This window comes from Pelophylax lessonae (assembly GCF_965119305.1).
Source record: "Pelophylax lessonae genome assembly, chromosome: 11".
In the NCBI taxonomy this organism is placed as follows: Eukaryota; Metazoa; Chordata; class Amphibia; order Anura; family Ranidae; genus Pelophylax; species Pelophylax lessonae.
In genome coordinates, this window is record NC_138778.1 from 233,860,680 (window position 1) to 233,883,352 (window position 22,673).

Here is a 22,673-nt window from a genome sequence, read left to right on the forward strand (position 1 = left end):
ACTACCCATAGGAGACCCCTGTATTTATTATATATGATATATTACTACCCATAGGAGACCCCAGTATTTATTATATATGATATATTACTACACATAGGAGACCCCCAGTATTTATTATATATGATATATTACTACACATAGGAGACCCCCAGTATTTATTATATATGATGTATTACCTCCCATAGGAGACCCCTGCATTTATTATATATGATATATTACTTCCCATAGGGGACCCCAGTATTTATTATATATGATATATTACTACACATAGGAGACCCCCAGTATTTATTATATATGATATATTACTACCCATAGGGGACCCCTGTATTTATTATATATGATATATTACCTCCCATAGGGGGCCCCTGTGTTTATTATATATGATATATTACTTCCCATAGGGGACCCCAGTATTTATTATATATGATATATTACTACCCATAGGGGACCCCTGTATTTATTATATATGATATATTACCTCCCATAGGGGACCCCTGTATTTATTATTTATGATATTACTTCCCATAGGGGACCCCTGTATTTATTATATATGATATATTACTACCCATAGGTGACCCCTGTATTTATTATATATGATATATTACCTCCCATAGGTGACCCCTGTATTTATTATATATGATATATTACTTCCCATAGGAGACCCCAGTATTTATTATATATGATATATTACTTCCCATAGGGGACCCCAGTATTTATTATATATGATATATTACTACCCATATGAGACCCCTGTATTTATTATATATGATATATTACTTCCCATAGGAGACCCCAGTATTTATTATATATGATATATTACTTCCCATAGGGGACCCCAGTATTTATTATATATGATATATTACTACCCATAGGTGACCCCTGTATTTATTATATATGATGTATTACCTCCCATAGGGGACCCCTGTGTTTATTATATATGATATATTACTTCCCATAGGGGACCCCTGTATTTATTATATATGATGTATTACCTCCCATAGGGGACCCCTGTGTTTATTATATATGATATATTACTTCCCATAGGAGACCCCTGCATTTATTATATATGATATATTACTACCCATAGGAGACCCCTGTATTTATTATATATGATATATTACTACCCATAGGAGACCCCAGTATTTATTATATATGATATATTACTCCCCATAGGGAGACCCCTGTATTTATTATATATAATATATTACTACCCATAGGAGACCCCAGTATTTATTATATATGGTATATTACTACCCATAGGAGACCCCTGTATTTATTTTATATGATATATTACTACCCATAGGAGACCCCTGTATTTATTATATATGATGTATTACCTCCCATAGGGGACCCCTGTGTTTATTATATATGATATATTACTACCCATAGGGGACCCCTGTGTTTATTATATATGATATATTACCTCCCATAGGGGACCCCTGTATTTATTATATATGATGTATTACCTCCCATAGGGGACCCCTGTATTTATTATATATGATATATTACTACCCATAGGAGACCCCAGTATTTATTATATATGATATATTACTACCCATAGGGGACCCCTGCATTTATTATATATGATATATTACTACCCATAGGGGACCCCTGCATTTATTATATATGATGTATTACCTCCCATAGGAGACCCCTGTATTTATTATATATGATGTATTACCTCCCATAGGGGACCCCTGTATTTATTATTTATGATATTACTTCCCATAGGAGACCCCTGTATTTATTATATATGATATATTACTACCCATAGGAGACCCCCTGTATTTATTATATATGATATATTACTTCCCATAGGGGACCCCCAGTATTTATTATATATGATATATTACTTCCCATAGGGGCCCCCAGTATTTATTATATATGATATATTACTACCCATAGGGGCCCCCTGTATTTATTATATATGATATATTACTACCTATAGGGGACCCCTGTATTTATTATATATGATATATTACTCCCCATAGTCCAATGATAGGTGATAGACCTTTGATAAGTGTTACATTACTAAACACAGGGAACCCCTCTTATCAGGTATATATAATGCAGTGATAAGTGCTATATATTATATTTTATATTATATTTTATCATACATCATTTGGGTGCATACGGGTTTCAGCTCTAAAGTAACACCAATACAAGGTGTAGGCTGGGATGGTTGGGGTTAGTGAATGGATTAGATTTAGGGGGAGCATTAATGTAGTTAGAAGGTTTAGCATTAGGGTTTATTATTTAGTATTTGGGTTAGAGGTATCATCCATTTTCCTGCTCTTCCCACTGCTGCGCATTGACAGTTAGTGAGGGTACATAGGGAGCTCAGTGACAGTTAGTGAGGGTACATAGGGAGCTCGGTGACAGTTAGTGAGGGTACATAGGGAGCTCAGTGACAGTTAGTGAGGGTACATAGGGAGCTCGGTGACAGTTAGTGAGGGTACATAGGGAGCTCGGTGACAGTTAGTGAGGGTACATAGGGAGCTCGGTGACAGTTAGTGAGGGTACATAGGGAGCTCGGTGACAGTTAGTGAGAGTACATAGGGAGCTCGGTGACAGTGAGGGTACATAGGGAGCTCAGTGACAGTTAGTGAGGGTACATAGGGAGCTCGGTGACAGTTAGTGAGGGTACATAGGGAGCTCGGTGACAGTTAGTGAGAGTACATAGGGAGCTCGGTGACAGTTAGTGAGGGTACATAGGGAGCTCGGTGACAGTTAGTGAGGGTACATAGGGAGCTCGGTGACAGTTAGTGAGGGTACATAGGGAGCTCGGTGACAGTTAGTGAGGGTACATAGGGAGCTCAGTGACAGTTAGTGAGGGTACATAGGGAGCTCAGTGACAGTTAGTGAGGGTACATAGGGAGCTCGGTGACAGTTAGTGAGGGTAAATAGGGAGCACTGTGACAGTTAGTGAGGGTACATAGGGAGCTTGGTGACAGTTAGTGAGGGTACATAGGGAGCCCGGTGACAGTTAGTGAGAGTACATAGGGCGCTATATTCCCCAGCCAGTAACGTCTGTCTTTTCTATTGATAAAATTGGGTTAATCAGACTGGAGGTGTCTCAGGATCCTTTAGTAATGGTATCAGTTTTTGGCCTGTTTGATGGGGGGGGGGGGGAATGCCTGGACCCCCTCTGTATGCTTTACCCCTGGACAGACCCCCCTGGTACCGGCAGCCTTTGGTTATCCTGCATTTCAGAGGAATAATAAGCAGGTGTGAGACATGTGTTCCTCAGATCCGGGGAAGGAAATTTACTGCCCACATGCCACACCTTGCGGCAGATCTCTTATTAACCAAACTGTGTGCGCTCAGCTGCAGAGATCCTTCCGTCAGCCATAAATCTCCGTAATCAGAACCATCCGCATTGTAAAGTGTAATGGGATTAGATATGTGGACGGGGCGTAGGAATGCCATGTGTAACACATACGTCCTATGTCTTCCCTCCGCCATGTTGGATCTGCAGCTGTCACTGACTCACCTTCATGGGCCCGGGTCCTCCATGATTCACTTCTTCTGTTTTTACCAAGAATACGTCCCTGGGGTCTGATAATCCTCTACTTCTGAAGACAATGGAGCAGTGAAGTCCTTGTATGAGTCATTCTAGGGGTCTGACCAAGGCCTGCACATTCCTCTGATTGTAAGGCACTATGCAGGAAGCATCACACATGGCTCAGGCCGAGTGTGGGAGCACCGAGGGGTGAGGTCATTGTCCTTTGAAATGCATCGGATGTTCCTTTCATCGGCAGAGGATACGGTCTGAACTGCGTTGTCCATTCTCTAAAGAAACCAATTCCAGACAGAACATTTCCCCAACATCTTGATTCTGTTCTCCATGGGTAGAGTCACTAAAGCTCTGTCCAAAGTCAATTGTTAGGCAGTGAAATTCAAATCTTCATACATATTGATTTATGAGGAGTCCACGGGAAGCTGCAAGAAGATTCTTTTATTTTCTCCTCCTTCCTCTGGATCTTTCCAGCCTCCCCTCTTCTACCCTCTTCCGCCATCTTTTCTGTTCATCCATGTCTCCAGAGTGTGCTTGCTCCGAACACAAACTATTCATGGTATTGTTGGCTGTAGCTTCACCACTTTTGAAGTCCAAATTAAGGGCTTTTCTGGGGGGAAGGTACAGAGCCACACAGAGCCCCAGCCCATCACACAGTGCGACTGGTCACTCTGAGCCGCAGATTGATCACACAGAGCCGCAGATGGGTCACAATGAGCCACAGACAGATCACACAGAGCCGCATATAGATCACACAGAGCCGCAGATTGATCACACAGAGCCGCAGATAGATCACACAAAGCCGCATATAGATCACACAGAGCCGCATATAGATCACACTGAGCCCCAGATAGATCACACAGAGCCGCATATAGATCACACAAAGCCGCATATAGATCACACAGAGCCGCATATAGATCACACTGAGCCCCAGATAGATCACACAGAGCCGCATATAGATCACACAAAGCCGCATATAGATCACACAGAGCCGCATATAGATCACACAGAGCCGCATATAGATCACACAGAGCCGCATATAGATCACACAGAGCTGCATATAGATCACACAGAGCTGCAGATAGGTCACACAGAGCCGCAGATAGGTCACACAGAGCCACAGATTGACCACACAGAGCTGCAGATGGGTCACAATGAGCCACAGATAGATCACACAGAGCCACAGATAGATCACACAGAGCCGCATATAGATCACACAGAGCCACAGATAGATCACACAGAGCCGCAGATAGATCACACAGAGCCGCAGATTGATCACACAAAGCCTCATATAGATCACACAGAGCCGCATATAGATCACACAGAGCCGCAGATTGATCACACTGAGCCGCAGATGGGTCACACTGAGCCACAGATAGGTCACACAGAGCCGCAGATTGATCACACAGAGCCGCAGATTGATCACACAGAGCCGCAGATGGGTCACACAGAGCCACAGATGGATCACACTGAGCCGCAGATGGGTCACACTGAGCCACGGATAGGTCACACTGAGCCGCCGATGGGTCACACTGAGCCGCAGATGGGTCACACTGAGCCGCAGATGGGTCACACTGAGCCGCAGATGGGTCACACTGAGCCGCAGATGGGTCACACTGAGCCTCAGTTGGGTCACACTGAGCCTCAGTTGGGTCACACTGAGTTGCCGATGGGTCACACTGAGCCGCAGATGGGTCACACTGAGCCGCAGATGGGTCACACTGAGCCGCAGATGGGTCACACTGAGTCGCAGATGGGTCTCACAGAGCTGCAGATGGGTCACACTGAGCCTCAGTTGGGTCACACTTGGCAACAAAGAAGGCCTGACTCGCAGTCTCCGCTCTAATTCATCCCAAAGATGCTCCATCGGGTTGAGGTCAGGACTCTGTGCAGGCAAGTCATGTTCCTACACCCCAAACTAACCATGTCTTTATGGACCTTACTTTGTGCAGTCATGTTGGAACAGGGAGGGGCCAACCCCAAACTCCTCCCACAAAGTTGGGAGCATGAAATTGTCCAAAATATCTTGGTATGGTGACACTTTAAGAGTTCCCTTCACTGGAGCTAAGGGGCCAAGCCCAACCCCTGAAAAACAACCCCACACATAATCCCCCCTCCACCAAATGATTTGGACCAGTGCACAAAGTAAGGTCCATAAAGACATGGAAGAGCGAGTTTGGGGTGGAGGAACTTGACTGGCCTGCATAGAGTCCTGACCTCAACTTGATAGAACACCTATGGGATGAATTTGAGTGCAGACTGCGAGCCAGGCCTTCTCGCCAACATCAGTGCCAGACCTCACAAATGCCCTTCTGGAAGAATGGTCAAACATTCCCATAGACACTCCTAAACCTTGTGGACGGCCTTCCCTGAAGAATTGAAGCTGTTATAGCTGCAAAGGGTGGGCCAACCCAATATTGAACCCTACGGACTAAGACTGGGAGGTCATTAAACTTCATGTGTGTGTAAAGGCCAGCGTCCCATTACTTTTTGTAATATAGTGTATACAGTATCTTACAAAAGTAAGTACACCCCTCACATTTTTGTAAATATTTTATTCTATCTTTTCATGTGACAACACTGAAGAAATGACACTTTGCTACAATGTAAAGTAGTGAGTGTACAGCTTGTATAACAGTGTAAATTTACTGTCCCCTCAAAATAACTCAACACACCAAAACCGCTGGCAACAAAAGTCAGTACACCCCTAAGTGACAATCTCCAAATTGGGCCCAAAGTGTCGATAGTTTGTTTTGCCACCATTATTTTCCAGCACTGCCTTAACCCTCTTGGGCATGGAGTTCACCAGAGCTTCACAGGTTGTCACTGGAGTCCTCTTCCCCTCCTCCATGATGACATCACAGAGCTGGTGGATGTTAGAGACCTTGCACTCCTCCACCTTCCATTTGAGGATCCCCCACAGATGCTCAGTAGGGTTTAGGTCTGGAGACATGCTTGGTCAGTCCATCACCTTTACCCTCAGCTTCTTTAGCAAGGCAGTGGTCATCTTGGAGGTGTTTGGGGTCGTTATGTTGGAATATTGCCCTGCCCCCCAGTCTCTGAAGGGAGGGGATCATGCTCTGCTTCAGTATGTCACAGTACATTGTAAAAAATGGAAATATCTGCACTTACACATATAACGGTAGATAAACACATAAGCAGCTCGCTTAAATATTGTTGATTGCAAAAAGCAGATAAAAAAAAGTCCAAATGCAACGCTTTAAAACAAAACCTAGCAGTCCATAATCATTGAAGAAAAATGGAGAGATGAGATCCAAAACCAGCTTCAGTGTGAACATGTATCTCACCACACCACAGTGCCAATAAAATCTCCTTACCAGAGTCGAAAGGGATGATAGGCACAGGGCTGCTGATAGAAATCATGGGGCCCCGTACAGACTACCTGAAAGGGCCCCCCCAAGAAAATATTAGGGCTCCATTCACATATAGGCATTTCGGATCTCAGGCAGAATTGCTGGGATTCTGCCTGCAATGCCGAACCATTGCAAGTCGCGGGACACCCGTCCGATTCCAGTGACTTGCAATGGCACCCCAAGGTGGCGCGATTTTGCCGTGACTGTTGCCCGACAAATCGCGGTAAATGCGCGCAAACAGAATTGCGGGACTCCCGATGCCCAAAAAAAGTACAAGAGCTTATTTGGGGTGACAGGCGTCCCACGATTCTGTTTGCTTGATTTTACCGCGATTCATTGGGCAACAATCGCGGCAAAATCAGGCCACAATTGGGGTGCCATTGCAAGTCATGGGAATCGCCTGGGCGTCCCGCAACTTGCAATGGTTCAGGATCGCAGGCAGAATCGTGGGAATTCTGCCCGTGATCCGAGATACCTATATGTGAATGGAGCCTAAAGATATACCGGCTGGGCAGTTGGAGCTTGGGGATCAGAGAGACCGAGGGAGCGAAACAAACTCAGGAGAAGAGCTAACATTAGAGCCAGGGCTGGGAAGGGGGCCCACACAGGGAGGGGGATAAATGAAGGACAACTGTACCTTTCTCAGCATATAAAAGCTGGCAGCCAGGAGAGGGAGAGAGATCAGCTTTCAGCTGCTGGAGGAAGAGTTCTGTATTAGCTGTCCATCACTTATCCCCCTCCCTGTGTGCTCGGGCCCCCTACAAGGGGACCGGTAGTCCCCCCCTATCAGCGGCCCAGGATAGGCATATAGAAAATGCACCATGATCAGCATCAGTAATTAGATGTGCTGACTCACATCAGCCACTTCAACTGAGCAGGAATCAATCCAAGTGAAACCATCAAGCAACACCACACTTTTATGCTGGATATGTCGTTTTGTAACCAAACATTAGATGTGGTGGCTGCATTTGTTTTGTTTTCTTTGGCTTCTTTCCCTTCTGTTTCACATAGAGATGTAGCCAGTAACACACCTCTTAAATTAGTGAGACATGACTCAGTGCAGCACAATGGAGGTGGGATTAACAGCCTCAGCCAGGCAATGCTCTCCAACGCCCTCTGCTGCACCATCCATAGGAACTACACCTCCATTGTGCTGCACAGAGTCAGGTCTCACTAATTTAAGAGGTGTGTTACTGGCCAGATCACGATGTGAAACCGAAGGGAAAGAAGCCAAAGAAAGAAAAAAAAACTAATGCAGCCACCACATCTAATGTTTGGTTACAAAATGATATGTCACAATACATGTTGGCATTCATGGTTCCCTCAATGAACTGTAGCTCCCCAGTGCCGGCAGCACTCATGCAGTCCCAGACCATGACACTCCCACCACCATGCTTGACTGTAGGAAGACACACTTGTCTTTGTACTCCTCACCTGGTTGCCGCCACACACGCTTGACACCATCTGAACCAAATAAGTTTATCTTGGTCTCATCAGAGCACAGGAGATGGTTCCAGTAATCCATGTCCTTAGTCTGCTTGTCTTCAGCAAACTGTTTGTGGGCTTTCTTGTCCATCATCTTTAGTAGAGGCTTCCTTCTGGGATGACAGCCATGCAGACCAATTTGATGCAGTGTGCGGCGTATGGTCTGAGCACTGACAGGCTGACCCCTCCCCCACCCCTTCAACCTCTGCAGCAATGCTGGCAGCACTCATACGTCTATTTCCCAAAGACAACCTCTGGATATGACGCTGAGCACGTGCATTCAACTTCTTTGGTCGCCCATGGTGAGGCCTGTTCTGAGTGGAACCTGTCCTGTTATACCGCTGTGTGGTCTTGGCCACCGTGCTGCAGCTCAGTTTCAGGATCTTGGCAATCTTGTTATAGCCTCAGCCATCTTTATGTAGAGCAACAATTCTTTTTCTCAGATACTCAGAGAGTTCTTTGCCATGAGGTGCCATGTTGAACTTCCAGTGACCAGTATGAGAGAGTGAGAGCGATAACACCAAATTTAACACACCTGCCCCCCATTCACACCTGAGTGCTTGTAACACTAACGAGTCACATGACACCGGGGAGGGAAAATGGCTAATTGGGCCCAATTTGGACATGGTCACTTAGGGGTGTACTGACTTTTGTTGCCAGCGGTTTAGACATTAATGGCTGTGTGTTGAGTTATTTTGAGGGGACAGCAAATTTACACTGTTATACAAGCTGTACACTCACTACTTTACATTGTAGCAAAGTCTCATTTCTTCAGTGTTGTCACATGAAAAGATAGAATAAAATATTTACACAAATGTGAGGGGTGTACTTATTCATGTGAGATACTGTATGTGTGTGTATATATATATATATATATATATATATATATATATATATATATATATATATATATATATATATATATCTATATAGATATAGAAAAAAAAAATACACAAATAAATAAAAATCATCCTTAATAAATAAAATAAATTAATATGTAATAATAAATATATAATAATTAACTTGTAACCTCAAAAAATGATATTAAATAAAATGATTAATATTAGAAATAATAATAAAATTATAAAAAACCAACAAACCCGAACAAAAAATAAAATATTTACAAAAATGTGAGGGGTGTACTTACTTCTGTGAGATACTGTATGTGTGTGTATGTGTGTGTATATATATATATATATATATATAGAAAAAAAATACACAAATAACTAAAAATCATCCTTAATAAATAATAAATAAAATAAATTAATATGTAATAATAAATATATAATATAATAATTAACTTGTAACCTTAAAAAATGATATTAAATAAAATGATTACTATTATAAATAATAATAAAATTATAAAAAAAACAAACCCAAACAAAAAATAAAATATTTACAAAAATGTGAGGGGTGTACTTACTTTTGTCAGATACTGTATACACTATGTTACAAAAAGTATTGGGACGCCTGCCTTTACACACACACATGGGTGTGCTCACTTTTGTGAGATACTGTATATACACACCCCCTCTGCCATGACTATATATAATGTATATATGTCCCCCCAATATATGGCCGATATTATGGCGGATGGGTGGATGTTCTTCCTCTCCGGGACATGTATACATTATATATAGTCAGGGGGGAGGGGTGTGTGTATATATATATATATATATATACAGGGCTTTTTTTCTCATAGAAAAGGTGCAGGAACTCCCCTTTCAAGTCACCCCTTGTCTCCGCCCCTACCCACCTCTGAGCACCGTCCTTTGATTCCTCCCTCTATCCACCTCCCAGTTCCGCCAAGTATCATTTTGTATAATTTTATGGAATTTGTTATTGATAAGCCATAAAATATATCCACTGCATCCAGCAACAATACACCCCCCTTTTAACAATAGTTTCCCCCAGCAACAAAGTACCCCCCCAAGCAACAATGGATCCATCAGAGCATTAATAGACCCCTCCAGCAACAATAGATCTACTAGCAGCCAGCTTCAATAGACCCTCCAGCAGCCAACAGTAGACCCCTCCCTCAATAGTAGATCCCTCCCAGCAACAAATTTATCCCAGCAACAATAGATTCTCCGGCACACCTCAACACCCCTTGCCATTTCATGCATTCAGTGCTAGAGGTGCCGGAACTGCGTTCCCCCACGTTCCCGCTGAAAAAAAGCCCTGTGTGTGTGTATATATATATATATATATATATATATATATATATATTATGGCGGATGGGTGGATGTTCTTCCTCTCCGGGACATATAAACATTATATATAGTCAGGGGGGAGGGGTGTGTGTGTGTGTGTGTATATATATATATATATATATATATATATATTATGGCGGATGGGTGGATGTTCTTCCTCTCCGGGACATGTATACATTATATAAAGTCAGGGGGCGTGTATATATATATATATATATATATATATATATATATATATTATGGCGAATGGGTGAATGTTCTTCCTCTCCGGGACATGTATACATTATATATAGTCAGGGGGGAGGGGTGTGTGTGTGTGTGTGTGTATATATATATATATATATATTATGGCGGATGGGTGGATGTTCTTCCTCTCCGGGACATGTATACATTATATAAAGTCAGGGGGCGTGTATATATATATATATATATATATATATATATATATATATATTATGGCGAATGGGTGGATGTTCTTCCTCTCCGGGACATGTATACATTATATATAGTCAGGGGGCGGGTGTGTATATATATATATATATATATATATATTATGGCGGATGGGTGGATGTTCTTCCTCTCCGGGACATGTATACATTATATAAAGTCAGGGGGCGTGTATATATATATATATATATATATATATTATGGCGGATGGGTGGATGTTCTTCCTCTCCGGGACATACAGTATATACATTTATATATAGTCAGGCGGTGGGTGTGTATATATATATATATATATATATATATATATATATATATATATATATATATATTATGGCGGATGGGTGGATGTTCTTCCTCTCCGGGACATACAGTATATACATTATATATAGTCAGGGGGCGTGTGTATATATATATATATATATTATGGCGGATGGATGGATGTTCTTCCTCTCCGGGACATGTATACATTATATAAAGTCAGGGGGCGTGTATATATATATATATATATATTATGGCGGATGGGTGGATGTTCTTCCTCTCCGGGACATACAGTATATACATTATATATAGTCAGGGGGCGTGTGTATATATATATATATATATATTATGGCGGATGGGTGGATGTTCTTCCTCTCCGGGACATACAGTATATACATTATATATAGTCAGGGGGCGTGTGTATATATATATATATATATATATATATATTATGGCGGATGGGTGGATGTTCTTCCTCTCCGGGACATGTATACATTATATAAAGTCAGGGGGCGTGTATATATATATATATATATATATATATTATGGCGGATGGATGGATGTTCTTCCTCTCCGGGACAGAGACGTTCCTCTTCAGAATGATATTTGAACATTGGTTTCGGACATAATATAAGAAGAATAAATTGTATATTATTGAGTATATTTACAGAGAAATGTTTATCAGACTCGCCGGCGTCTCCAGAGCGGCGCGGTGTTTGACGTTTCATGGCGGTGTGAGTGGCCTGTAGAGCATACAATGTGTTTTTACTCCTGGATGCGTCCAGCTGCCATTGTTTGCCCAGGAAGCAGCCTTTAGCCCGGGTCAGGTGCAGCTCCGCCATTATCTAATATCCCTGACTGATTTACGGTGGCTCTTGTCTTTTTATGAAGGTTTCTCGCACATCAAAGGAGCGGAGGGGCCATAAATGAGAGCGTTTGATGAAGCCTCCTAATCTGAGCAGCCAGGAACTCCGACACTAAATGACTTTACAAGGCGAGGAAACACCTGCACCAATCCTGATAACTGCCAGACCTGCAGAGTAAACAAGCCTGGCACCACCATGGGCACACACCACTTCCACCTCCTCCTCCTCCTCCTCCTCCTCTTCATTCACATTGGATTGTTCATCGGTTGTTGTTGTTGTTCTTTGTCTATGGGGATGAGTTGCAGTTTGTCCTCCATGCTGGAAAATGTTTTCATACCCCCAGGCTGTTGTTGGCCCCCTCCTGGGTTGTTGAGCGGTACAGGCACAGGATTTATGCTAGGAGGGGGTATTTTGGGGAGGAGGATTTGTACTAAGTGAAAGGGGGGCGCATGGTGAGTTCCCGTCACTACAGCTTAGAGGAGGGATTTAGGGGGGATTGTGATGGGGGGTTATGCTTGCTAGGAGGTGAAATTGGGGGGGGGGTTGAATTTGTGGTAGGGGGGGATTTGCGGAAGGATTTTTTCTACGAGGAGAGATTTATGCTAGGAGCAAGGATTTATGCTAGGGAGGGGGAATTATTCTAAGAGGGGGACTTATGCTAGGAGGGGGGATTTATGCTAAGAATAGGGATTTATACTACAAGGGGGAATTTGTAGGGGGGGTTATACTAAGGGTTTTTGTGGGGGCGATTCATGCTAGGAGTGGAGATTTGTGGTAAGGGGGACATTTTTGCTAGGAAGGGGAATTTTTGGGGGAGGATTTATGCTAAGAGGGAGGATTTGTGATACGTCGGGGATTTGTGATAAGTAGGAGATTTATGCTTGGAGGGGGGATTTGTGGGGGAGGATTTATGCTAGGAGGGAGGATTTGTGATAAGTGGGGGAATTTATGCTTGGAGGGAGGATTTGTGGGGGAGGATTTATGCTAGGAGGGAGGATTTGTGATAAGTGGGGGATTTATACTAGGAGGGGGGATTTGTGGGGTAGGATTTATGATAGGAAGGAAACTTTGGGGGGTGGGGGGGAGAGGATTTGTGCTTAGAGGGATCATTTTTATTTGAGTGGGATAATTTGTTCTAGGAGGGGGGATTTGTGATAAGTGGGTGATTTATGCTAGGAGGGGGATTTGTAAAAGTAAGGATTTGTGTGTGTGTGTGTGTGTGTGGGGGGGGGGGGGCTTTATGCTAGGAGGGAGGATTTGTGATAAGGGGGGATTTATCCTAGGATGGGGGATTTGTAGGGGAGGATTTATGATAGGAAGGGAAATTTGGGAAGGGAGAGGATTTGTGCTTAGAGGGATGATTTTTTTTTGAGTGTGATAATTTGTGCTCGGAGGGGGGAAAATGGGGGGGATTTGTGACAAGTAGGGGATTTATGCTAGGAGGGGGGATTTGTGGGGGAGGATTTATGATAGGAAGGGAATTTTGGGGAGAGAGAGGATTTGGGCTTGGGGAGAGAGGGATAGTTTTTTTTTGGAGCAGGATAATTTGTGCTAGGAGGGGGAGGGGGGATTTGTGATGAGTGGGGGATTTATGCTAGGAGGGGGGATTTGTGGGGGATGATTTATGATAAGTGGGGGATTTATACTAAGAGGGGGATTTGTGGGGAAGATTTATGATAGGAAGGGAATTTTGGGGGGAGAGAGGATTTGTTCTTAGAGGGATGACTTTTTTTTTTAGTGGGATAATTTGTGCTACAAGGGGGAAAAGAGGGGGATTGGGCGATTTATGCTGGGAGGGGGGATTTGTGGGGGGAGGATTTATAATAGGAAGGTCATTTTGGAATTTTGAAGAGGGAGAGAATTTGTGCTTAGAGGGATAGAGGGATAATTTGTGCTAGGAGGGGGAAGGGTTGGGGGTGATTCAAGTTGGTATGGAGGTTTGGGGGGCAGAGATTTGTTCTTGTAGAGGTTTTTTTTTAAGGGGTATAATATCAAATCTCATTAGCGTGGCGAAGCAAAACGGGGTGCGGCTAAGCTTTCCTCGCCGCCCAACGCTCCTCAGCCTGCGGGGGGGGGGGGGGGTTTGCGACTTGTGAGCGCCGCTGTGATGTGTTTATCATCAATAAAGGGACCAGACTCATTGGAAGGTGTACCAGCTCCTCCCCCTTCCCCCTTCAGTCTTGTACAGGTGTACCTGCTCCTCCCCCTTCAGTCTTGAACAGGTGTACCTGCTCCTCCCCCTTCAGTCTTGAACAGGTGTACCGGCTCCTCCTCCTTCAGTCTTGAACAGGTGTACCGGCCCCTCCCCCTTCAGTCTTGCACAGGTGTACCGGCCCCTCCCCCTTCAGTCTTGCACAGGTGTACCGGCTCCTCCCTCTTCAGTCTTGCACAGGTGTACCGGCTCCTCCCCCTTCAGTCTTGCACAGGTTTACCGGCTCCTCCCCCTTCAGTCCTGCACAGGTGTACCGTCTCCTCCCCCTTCAGTCTTGCTCAGGTTTACCGGCTCCTCCCCCTTCAGTCTTGCACAGGTGTACCGGCTCCTCCCCCTTCAGTCTTGCACAGGTGTACCTGCTCCTCCCCCTTCAGTCTTGCACAGGTGTACCGGCTCCTCCCCCTTCAGTCTTGTACAGGTGTACCTGCTCCTCCCCCTTCAGTCTTGCACAGGTGTACCGTCTCCCCCCCTTCAGTCTTGTACAGGTGTACCGGCTCCTCCCCCTTCAGTCTTGAACAGGTGTACCGGCTCCTCCCCCTTTAGCCTTGCACAGGTGTATCGGCTCCTCCCCCTTCAGTCTTGCACAGGTGTACCGGCTCCTCCCCCTTCAGTCTTGCACAGGTGTACCGGCTCCTCCCCCTTTAGTCTTGCACAGGTGTACCGGCTCCTCCCCCTTCAGTCTTGCACAGGTGTATCGGCTCCTCCCCCTTCAGTCTTGCACAGGTGTACCGGCTCCTCCCCCTTCAGTCTTGCACAGGTGTACCGGCTCCTCCCCCTTTAGTCTTGCACAGGTGTATCGGCTCCTCCCCCTTCAGTCTTGCACAGGTGTACTCCTCCTCCCCCTTCAGTCTTGCACAGGTGTACCTGCTCCTCCCCCTTCAGTCTTGCACAGGTGTACCGGCTCCTCCCCCTTCAGTCTTGCACAGGTGTATCGGCTCCTCCCCCTTCAGTCTTGCACAGGTGTACCGGCTCCTCCCCCTTCAGTCTTGCACAGGTGTATCGGCTCCTCCCCCTTCAGTCTTGCACAGGTGTACCGGCTCCTCCCCCTTCAGTCTTGCACAGGTGTACCGGCTCCTCCCCCTTTAGTCTTGCACAGGTGTATCGGCTCCTCCCCCTTCAGTCTTGCACAGGTGTACTCCTCCTCCCCCTTCAGTCTTGCACAGGTGTACCTGCTCCTCCCCCTTCAGTCTTGCACAGGTGTACCGGCTCCTCCTCCTTCAGTCTTGCACAGGTGTACCGGCTCCTCCCCCTTTAGTCTTGCACAGGTGTAACGGCTCCTCCCCCTTCAGTCTTGCACAGGTGTATCGGCTCCTCCCCCTTCAGTCTTGCACAGGTGTATCGGCTCCTCCCCCTTCAGTCTTGCACAGGTGTACCGGCTCCTCCCCCTTCAGTCTTGCACAGGTGTACCGGCTCCTCCCCCTTTAGTCTTGCACAGGTGTATCGGCTCCTCCCCCTTCAGTCTTGCACAGGTGTACCGGCTCCTCCCCCTTTAGTCTTGCACAGGTGTACCTGCTCCTCCCCCTTCAGTCTTGCACAGGTGTACCGGCTCCTCCCCCTTCAGTCTTGCACAGGTGTACCGGCTCCTCCCCCTTTAGTCTTGCACAGGTGTATCGGCTCCTCCCCCTTCAGTCTTGCACAGGTGTATCGGCTCCTCCCCCTTTAGTCTTGCACAGGTGTACCTGCTCCTCCCCCTTCAGTCTTGCACAGGTGTACCAGCTCCTCCCCCTTCAGTCTTGCACAGGTGTACCTGCTCCTCCTGAGAGCAGTTTTAGGATTACAGGCGGTCCCCAGGTTACAAACAAGAATGGGGTCTGTAGGTTTGTTCTTAAAAAGAGGTTCCGCCCCCCCCCCCCCCCCAGGAAAAATTTTTAAGTCAGCAGCTACAAATCCTGTACAAATCCTGTAGCTGCTGACTTTTAAATATTAGAAGTTACCTGTCCACAGGGTTCCCGCGACACCCGAAGCCCATTTTCATATCCGCTCTCTGGTGCTGCCGCCGCCATTCAGGGTAAGGGAACCCGGCACGGAAGCCTTTCCTCTTCACAGCCGGATCCCTTCTGTGCATGCGCGAAGCACGCTGTGCTTTCTAATTGGCCCAGCGGCGCAGGAAGGAGGGGAGGCCGAACTTCTGAGGGACAAGTATGGAAGGGTACCTGTCCAAAACAGGTCCCCCCCCCCCTCTGAAAGGTGCCAAATGTTGCATCGGATGGGGGGAGGAAGCATATAAGCAGAAGTTCCACTTTTGGGTGGGACTCCGCTTTAAGTTGAATTTCTTGGTAAGTCAGAACAGTAAAATTTTGTGTAGCTCCAGCCAAATTTTTTGGATAACATAGGGAAGGGTGACGCCACCCCTGTTCAGAAGATGTCACCGCACTTTCTGTCCCTATGACAATTCGATTTTGAAAATTTTGGGTTGTTGTGGAAACAAGGATTGGTGACAAAGTTTCAGTGGAGACACCTTTTTCCCATGAGAACTCTTCCAGGAGTGAATTTCCCTTCCTAGGGGGAGATTTCTCCTCACTTCCTGTCGTCTCCCTCCATTTGTAAGTAGGAGTCGTTTGTAAGTCGAATGTTTGTAACCTGGAGACGGTCTGTAGATAGTTTTCGCCCGGAGTTCTGCTTTAACATTCATGGTATTTTCAAATGTAAGTTTCAATCTATTTAAATCTGCAGCTTTTAGTAAAATAATCCCCGGTGATCCTGCCATGGAGGTCCTTGTTCAGGAACTTCCTGTTATAGGGTGACAACGTTTGAATAATGTAGGGCTGGAGGACATAAGATGCAGGTGTCTTCTTGTACTGTATTAGTGGGGGGGGGGGTCAGATGAGGGGGGGCCCCAGTGACAGGTCTGAGGGGTCAGATGAGGGGGGGCCCCAGTGACAGGTCTGAGGGGGTCAGATGAGGGGGGGCCAGTGACAGGTCTGAGGGGGTCAGATGAGGGGGGGCCCCAGTGACAGGTCTGAGGGGGGGGCCCCAGTGACAGATCGGGGGGTTTGATGACACAGAGAGCTCTAACATGCGGTGATATTTTCCTCTTCTCCATTGACATTGTCAGGTTCACCATCTTCACAAGCAGCTGGAAGAAGAGAAGGACGGGGCCCAAAAGAAAGTCTCCAAACTCAGTGAACTTCTACGGTGAGTGCTGTGATTCCTGACCACAATGGGGCGCTGTTCTACCACTTCCATCCCAAGGCAGGGGGCCACAGATCAGACAAAACTGGGTTGGGCTGCATGTGGCCCCAACTTACTTTTCTGGATAACATTTTATAATCCGCAAGGGCCCCGTCTGCATAATTAGGTAAAAAAAAAAAAAGGCTTAGGCCAACCATAGATGGAGCCAATTTCTTTCCTGCAACCACAGAGTGTTGACCGGGGAATCCCTCCTGCCGGGTCATTGTGTTTTCCCGATGGGATGGGGGGCAGGGGGAGCCAAGGGAACACAGTGATCATTGCTAGCGGCTCTGACAACTGCTAGCGATAATCGCATATAAAATCCAACATCGTATACATTATCCTGCCTATATATGGTTAGAATCTCTGCCTTTTGCTGCTGAACCAGAAATTCGAACCGTCTATGGCCAGCCTAAACCCTAATGACCAATAGAAGAGTTTAGTTCAGGAAATTATTTTTGGTCACCCTTACTGGGTTCAAGAGCTTGCAATCCAAAATAATTCAGTATTATAAAGTTTAAGTCACGGAAGCAGAATGTGTGACGTATTTATTGCCGCCTGTTATTTTTGGCTTTTTAGCAATCAAAAGTTTATTTCTCGATTCAGGAAAGGGATGGAAAGGGATGGCTCCTGAATATTTACTATCTGTTATTATTATTATTATTATTATTGTTTTTATTGTACTTTGAGTGTAAGTGCCGGTTCACACTTATGCGATGCGGGAAGGCATACATAACTACTTCTACCATATCATGACCCACCATACATAACTACTTCTACCATATCATGACCCACCATACATAACTACTTCTACCATATCATAACCCACCATACATAACTACTTCTACCATATCATAACCCACCATACATAACTACTTCTACCATATCATAACCCACCATACATAACTACTTCTTCCATATCATAACCCACCATACATAACTACTTCTTCCATATCATAACCCACCAACATAACTACTTCTACCATATCATAACCCACCATACATAACTACTTCTTCCATATCATAACCCACCATACATAACTACTTCTACCATACCATAACCCCCCATACATAACTACTTCTACCATATCATAACCCACCATACATAACTACTTCTTCCATATCATAACCCACCATACATAACTACTTCTACCATACCATAACCCCCCATACATAACTACTTCTACCATATCATAACCCACCATACATAACTACTTCTACCATATCATAACCCACCATACATAACTACTTCTTCCATATCATAACCCACCATACATAACTACTTCTACCATACCATAACCCCCCATACATAACTACTTCTACCATATCATAACCCACCATACATAACTACTTCTACCATATCATAACCCACCATACATAACTACTTCTTCCATATCATAACCCACCATACATAACTACTTCTTCCATATCATAACCCACCATACATAACTACTTCTACCATATCATAACCCACCATACATAACTACTTCTTCCATATCATAACCCACCATACATAACTACTTCTACCATATCATAACCCACCATACATAACTACTTCTTCCATATCATAACCCACCATACATAACTACTTCTACCATATCATAACCCACCATACATAACTACTTCTACCATATCATAACCCACCATACATAACTACTTCTACCATATCATAACCCACCATACATAACCACTTCTTCCATATCATAACCCACCATACATAACTACTTCTACCATACCATAACCCACCATACATAACTACTTCTACCATACCATAACACACCATAACACAACTACTTCTTCCATATCATAACCCACCATACATAACCACTTCTTCCATATCATAACCCACCATACATAACTACTTCTACCATATCATAACCCACCATACATAACTACTTCTTCCATATCATAACCCACCATACATAACTACTTCGACCATATCATAACCCACCATACATAACTACTTCTTCCATATCATAACCCACCATACATAACTACTTCTTCCATATCATAACCCACCATACATAACTACTTCTACCATATCATAACCCACCATACATAACTACTTCTACCATATCATAACCCACCATACATAACTACTTCTACCATATCATAACCCACCATAACATAACTACTTCTTCCATATCATAACACACCATACATAACTACTTCTACCATATCATAACCCACCATACATAACTACTTCTTCCATATCATAACCCACCATACATAACTACTTCTTCCATATCATAACCCACCATACATAACTACTTCTTCCATATCATAACCCACCATACATAACTACTTCTTCCATATCATAACCCACCATAACACAACTACTTCTACCATATCATAACCCACCATACATAACTACTTCTACCATATCATAACCCACCATACATAACTACTTCTACCATATCATGACCCACCATACATAACTACTTCTACCATATCATAACCCACCATACATAACTACTTCTTCCATATCATAACCCACCATACATAACTACTTCTTCCATATCATAACCCACCATACATAACTACTTCTACCATTTCATAACCCACCATAACATAACTACTTCTACCATATCATAACCCACCATACATAACTACTTCTACCATATCATAACCCACCATACATAACTACTTCTACCATATCATAACCCCCCATACATAACTACTTCTTCCATATCATAACCCACCATACATAACTACTTCTACCATATCATAACCCACCATACATAACTACTTCTACCATATCATAACCCACCATACATAACTACTTCTACCATACCATAACCCACCATACATAACTACTTCTACCATATCATAACCCACCATACATAACTACTTCTTCCATATCATAACCCACCATACATAACTACTTCTACCATATCATAACCCACCATACATAACTACTTCTACCATATCATAACCCACCATACATAACTACTTCTACCATACCATAACCCACCATACATAACTACTTCTACCATATCATGACCCACCATACATAACTACTTCTACCATATCATGACCCACCATACATAACTACTTCTACCATACCATAACCCACCATACATAACTACTTCTACCATACCATAACCCACCATACATAACTACTTCTACCATACCATAACCCACCATACATAACTACTTCTTCCATATCATAACCCACCATACATAACTACTTCTACCATATCATAACCCACCATACATAACTACTTCTTCCATACCATAACCCACCATAACACAACTTCTTCTACCATATCATAACTAGGCTTGTGACGGTATTAGATTTTCATGCTGCGATTAATTGATTAAGGTTTTGCCACGGTATACGGTATTATCACGGTATTCTATTATTAAATTTAAATTATTAAATTTCCACCTCACTTCAATTTCATTGCTGAATTTAGGGGCTTTGGTTCACTTTTGCACATTATTATATAGTCAGTCAGTACAGACTCTGTGAACCAGGCCTAAAATAGGTCATCAAGCAGTGTCTGGCCTAACTGGTGATAACTGGTCCTGGTGCTCGGCTCCGATCCGATGGCCTGGTCATTAAGAGGGCAAATCCTTGTGGTCAAGAAGTGGTTAAACCTGAAGGAGGTGTTGTTTATAAATGACTTTACTATTGCTTTAGGCCTGGTTCACATGTATGCGGGTTGGCGGTTCACATGTATGCGGGTTGGTGGTTCACATGTATGCGGGTTGGCGGTTCACATGTATGCGGGTTGGCGGCCCACATTTGCACAGGCATAGCAGCCCATTGATTTGAACGGGCTGCTATGCCCTAATTTTCCGCAGAAAAAAGGTGCATGCAGCATTTTTTTTAAATTCAGTGGCCTTGAAATCCATCCTGCTTTTGCACCATGCGACTAACCTGCAGTTCCTGCTCTGGCAAGCTTTCTGCATTTTTTGTATACGTGGGCACGGCATTTAAAAACAGTTTGCGTGTGCAGCAACGGCAGGTAAGTCGCATGGTGCAAAAGAAGGATGGATTTCATGGCCACTGCATTTTTTTAAATTCTGCATGCACCTTTTTTCAGCTGAAAACGCAGGCATAGCAGCTCAAGCCCATTCACATCAATGGGCTGCTATGCCTGTGCAAATGTGGGCCCCCAACCCGCATACATGTGAACCACCAACCCGCATACATGTGAACCAGGCCTAAAGCAATAGTAAAGTCATTAATTGGTTAAACCTACAGGAGGACCGGTGTTTTTATCTATTAATGACTTTACTATTGCTTTAGGCCTGGTTCACATGTATGCGGGTTGGCGGTTCACATGTATGCGGGTTGGGGGCCCACATTTGCACAGGCATAGCAGCCCATTGATGTGAATGGGCTTGAGCTGCTATGCCTGCGTTTTCAGCTGAAAAAAGGTGCATGCAGAATTTAAAAATATGCAGTGGCCATGAAATCCATCCTTTTGCACCATGCGACTTACCTGCCGTTGCTGCACACGCAAACTGTTTATTTTTAAATGCCGTGCCCACGTATACAAAAAATGCAGAAAGCTTGCCAGAGCAAGAACTGCAGGTTAGTCGCATGGTGCAAAAGCAGGATGGATTTCAAGGCCACTGAATTTAAAAAAAATGCTGCATGCACCTTTTTTCTGCGGAAAATGAGGGCATAGCAGCCCGTTCAAATCAATGGGCTGCTATGCCTGTGCAAATGTGGGCCGCCAACCCGCATACATGTGAACCGCCAACCCGCATACATGTGAACCAGGCCTAAAGCAATAGTAAAGTCATTAATAGATAAAAACACCGGTCCTCCTGCAGGTTTAACCACTTCTGGATCGCAAAGATTTGCCCCTTTAAAGACCAGGCCATCGGATCAGAGCGCTAGAACCAGTCATCACCAGGTAGGCCAGACACTGCTTGATGGCTATATAATAATGTAATGTGGGCTGCTATGCGTGTGTGTGTGTGTGTATATTAGACCTGCACGATTCTGGCCAAAATGAGAATCACGATTTTTTAGCTTGGAATAAAGATCACGATTCTCTCACGATTCTCTGTGTAACAAAAAAAAATAATTGGGATAACTTTACTGTTATTTTTTTTTTTTTTTTTTTTATTCATTAAAGTCTAATCATTGCGTTTGAAAGACTGCTGCGC

The 22,673-nt window shown here is 44.2% G+C and overlaps 1 protein-coding gene across 1 annotated transcript in view; it reads left to right on the plus strand.

Moving 5' to 3' along the window:
• CEP112 (centrosomal protein 112) overlaps window positions 1–22,673 on the plus strand; it is a 398,710-nt gene that overhangs the window by 146,047 nt on the left and 229,990 nt on the right. Inside the window, exon 16 of the mRNA XM_082272104.1 lies at window positions 17,428–17,507. Within this exon, the coding sequence (XP_082128230.1) occupies window positions 17,428–17,507 (80 nt within the window). The remainder of the gene's footprint in view (window positions 1–17,427; window positions 17,508–22,673) is intronic.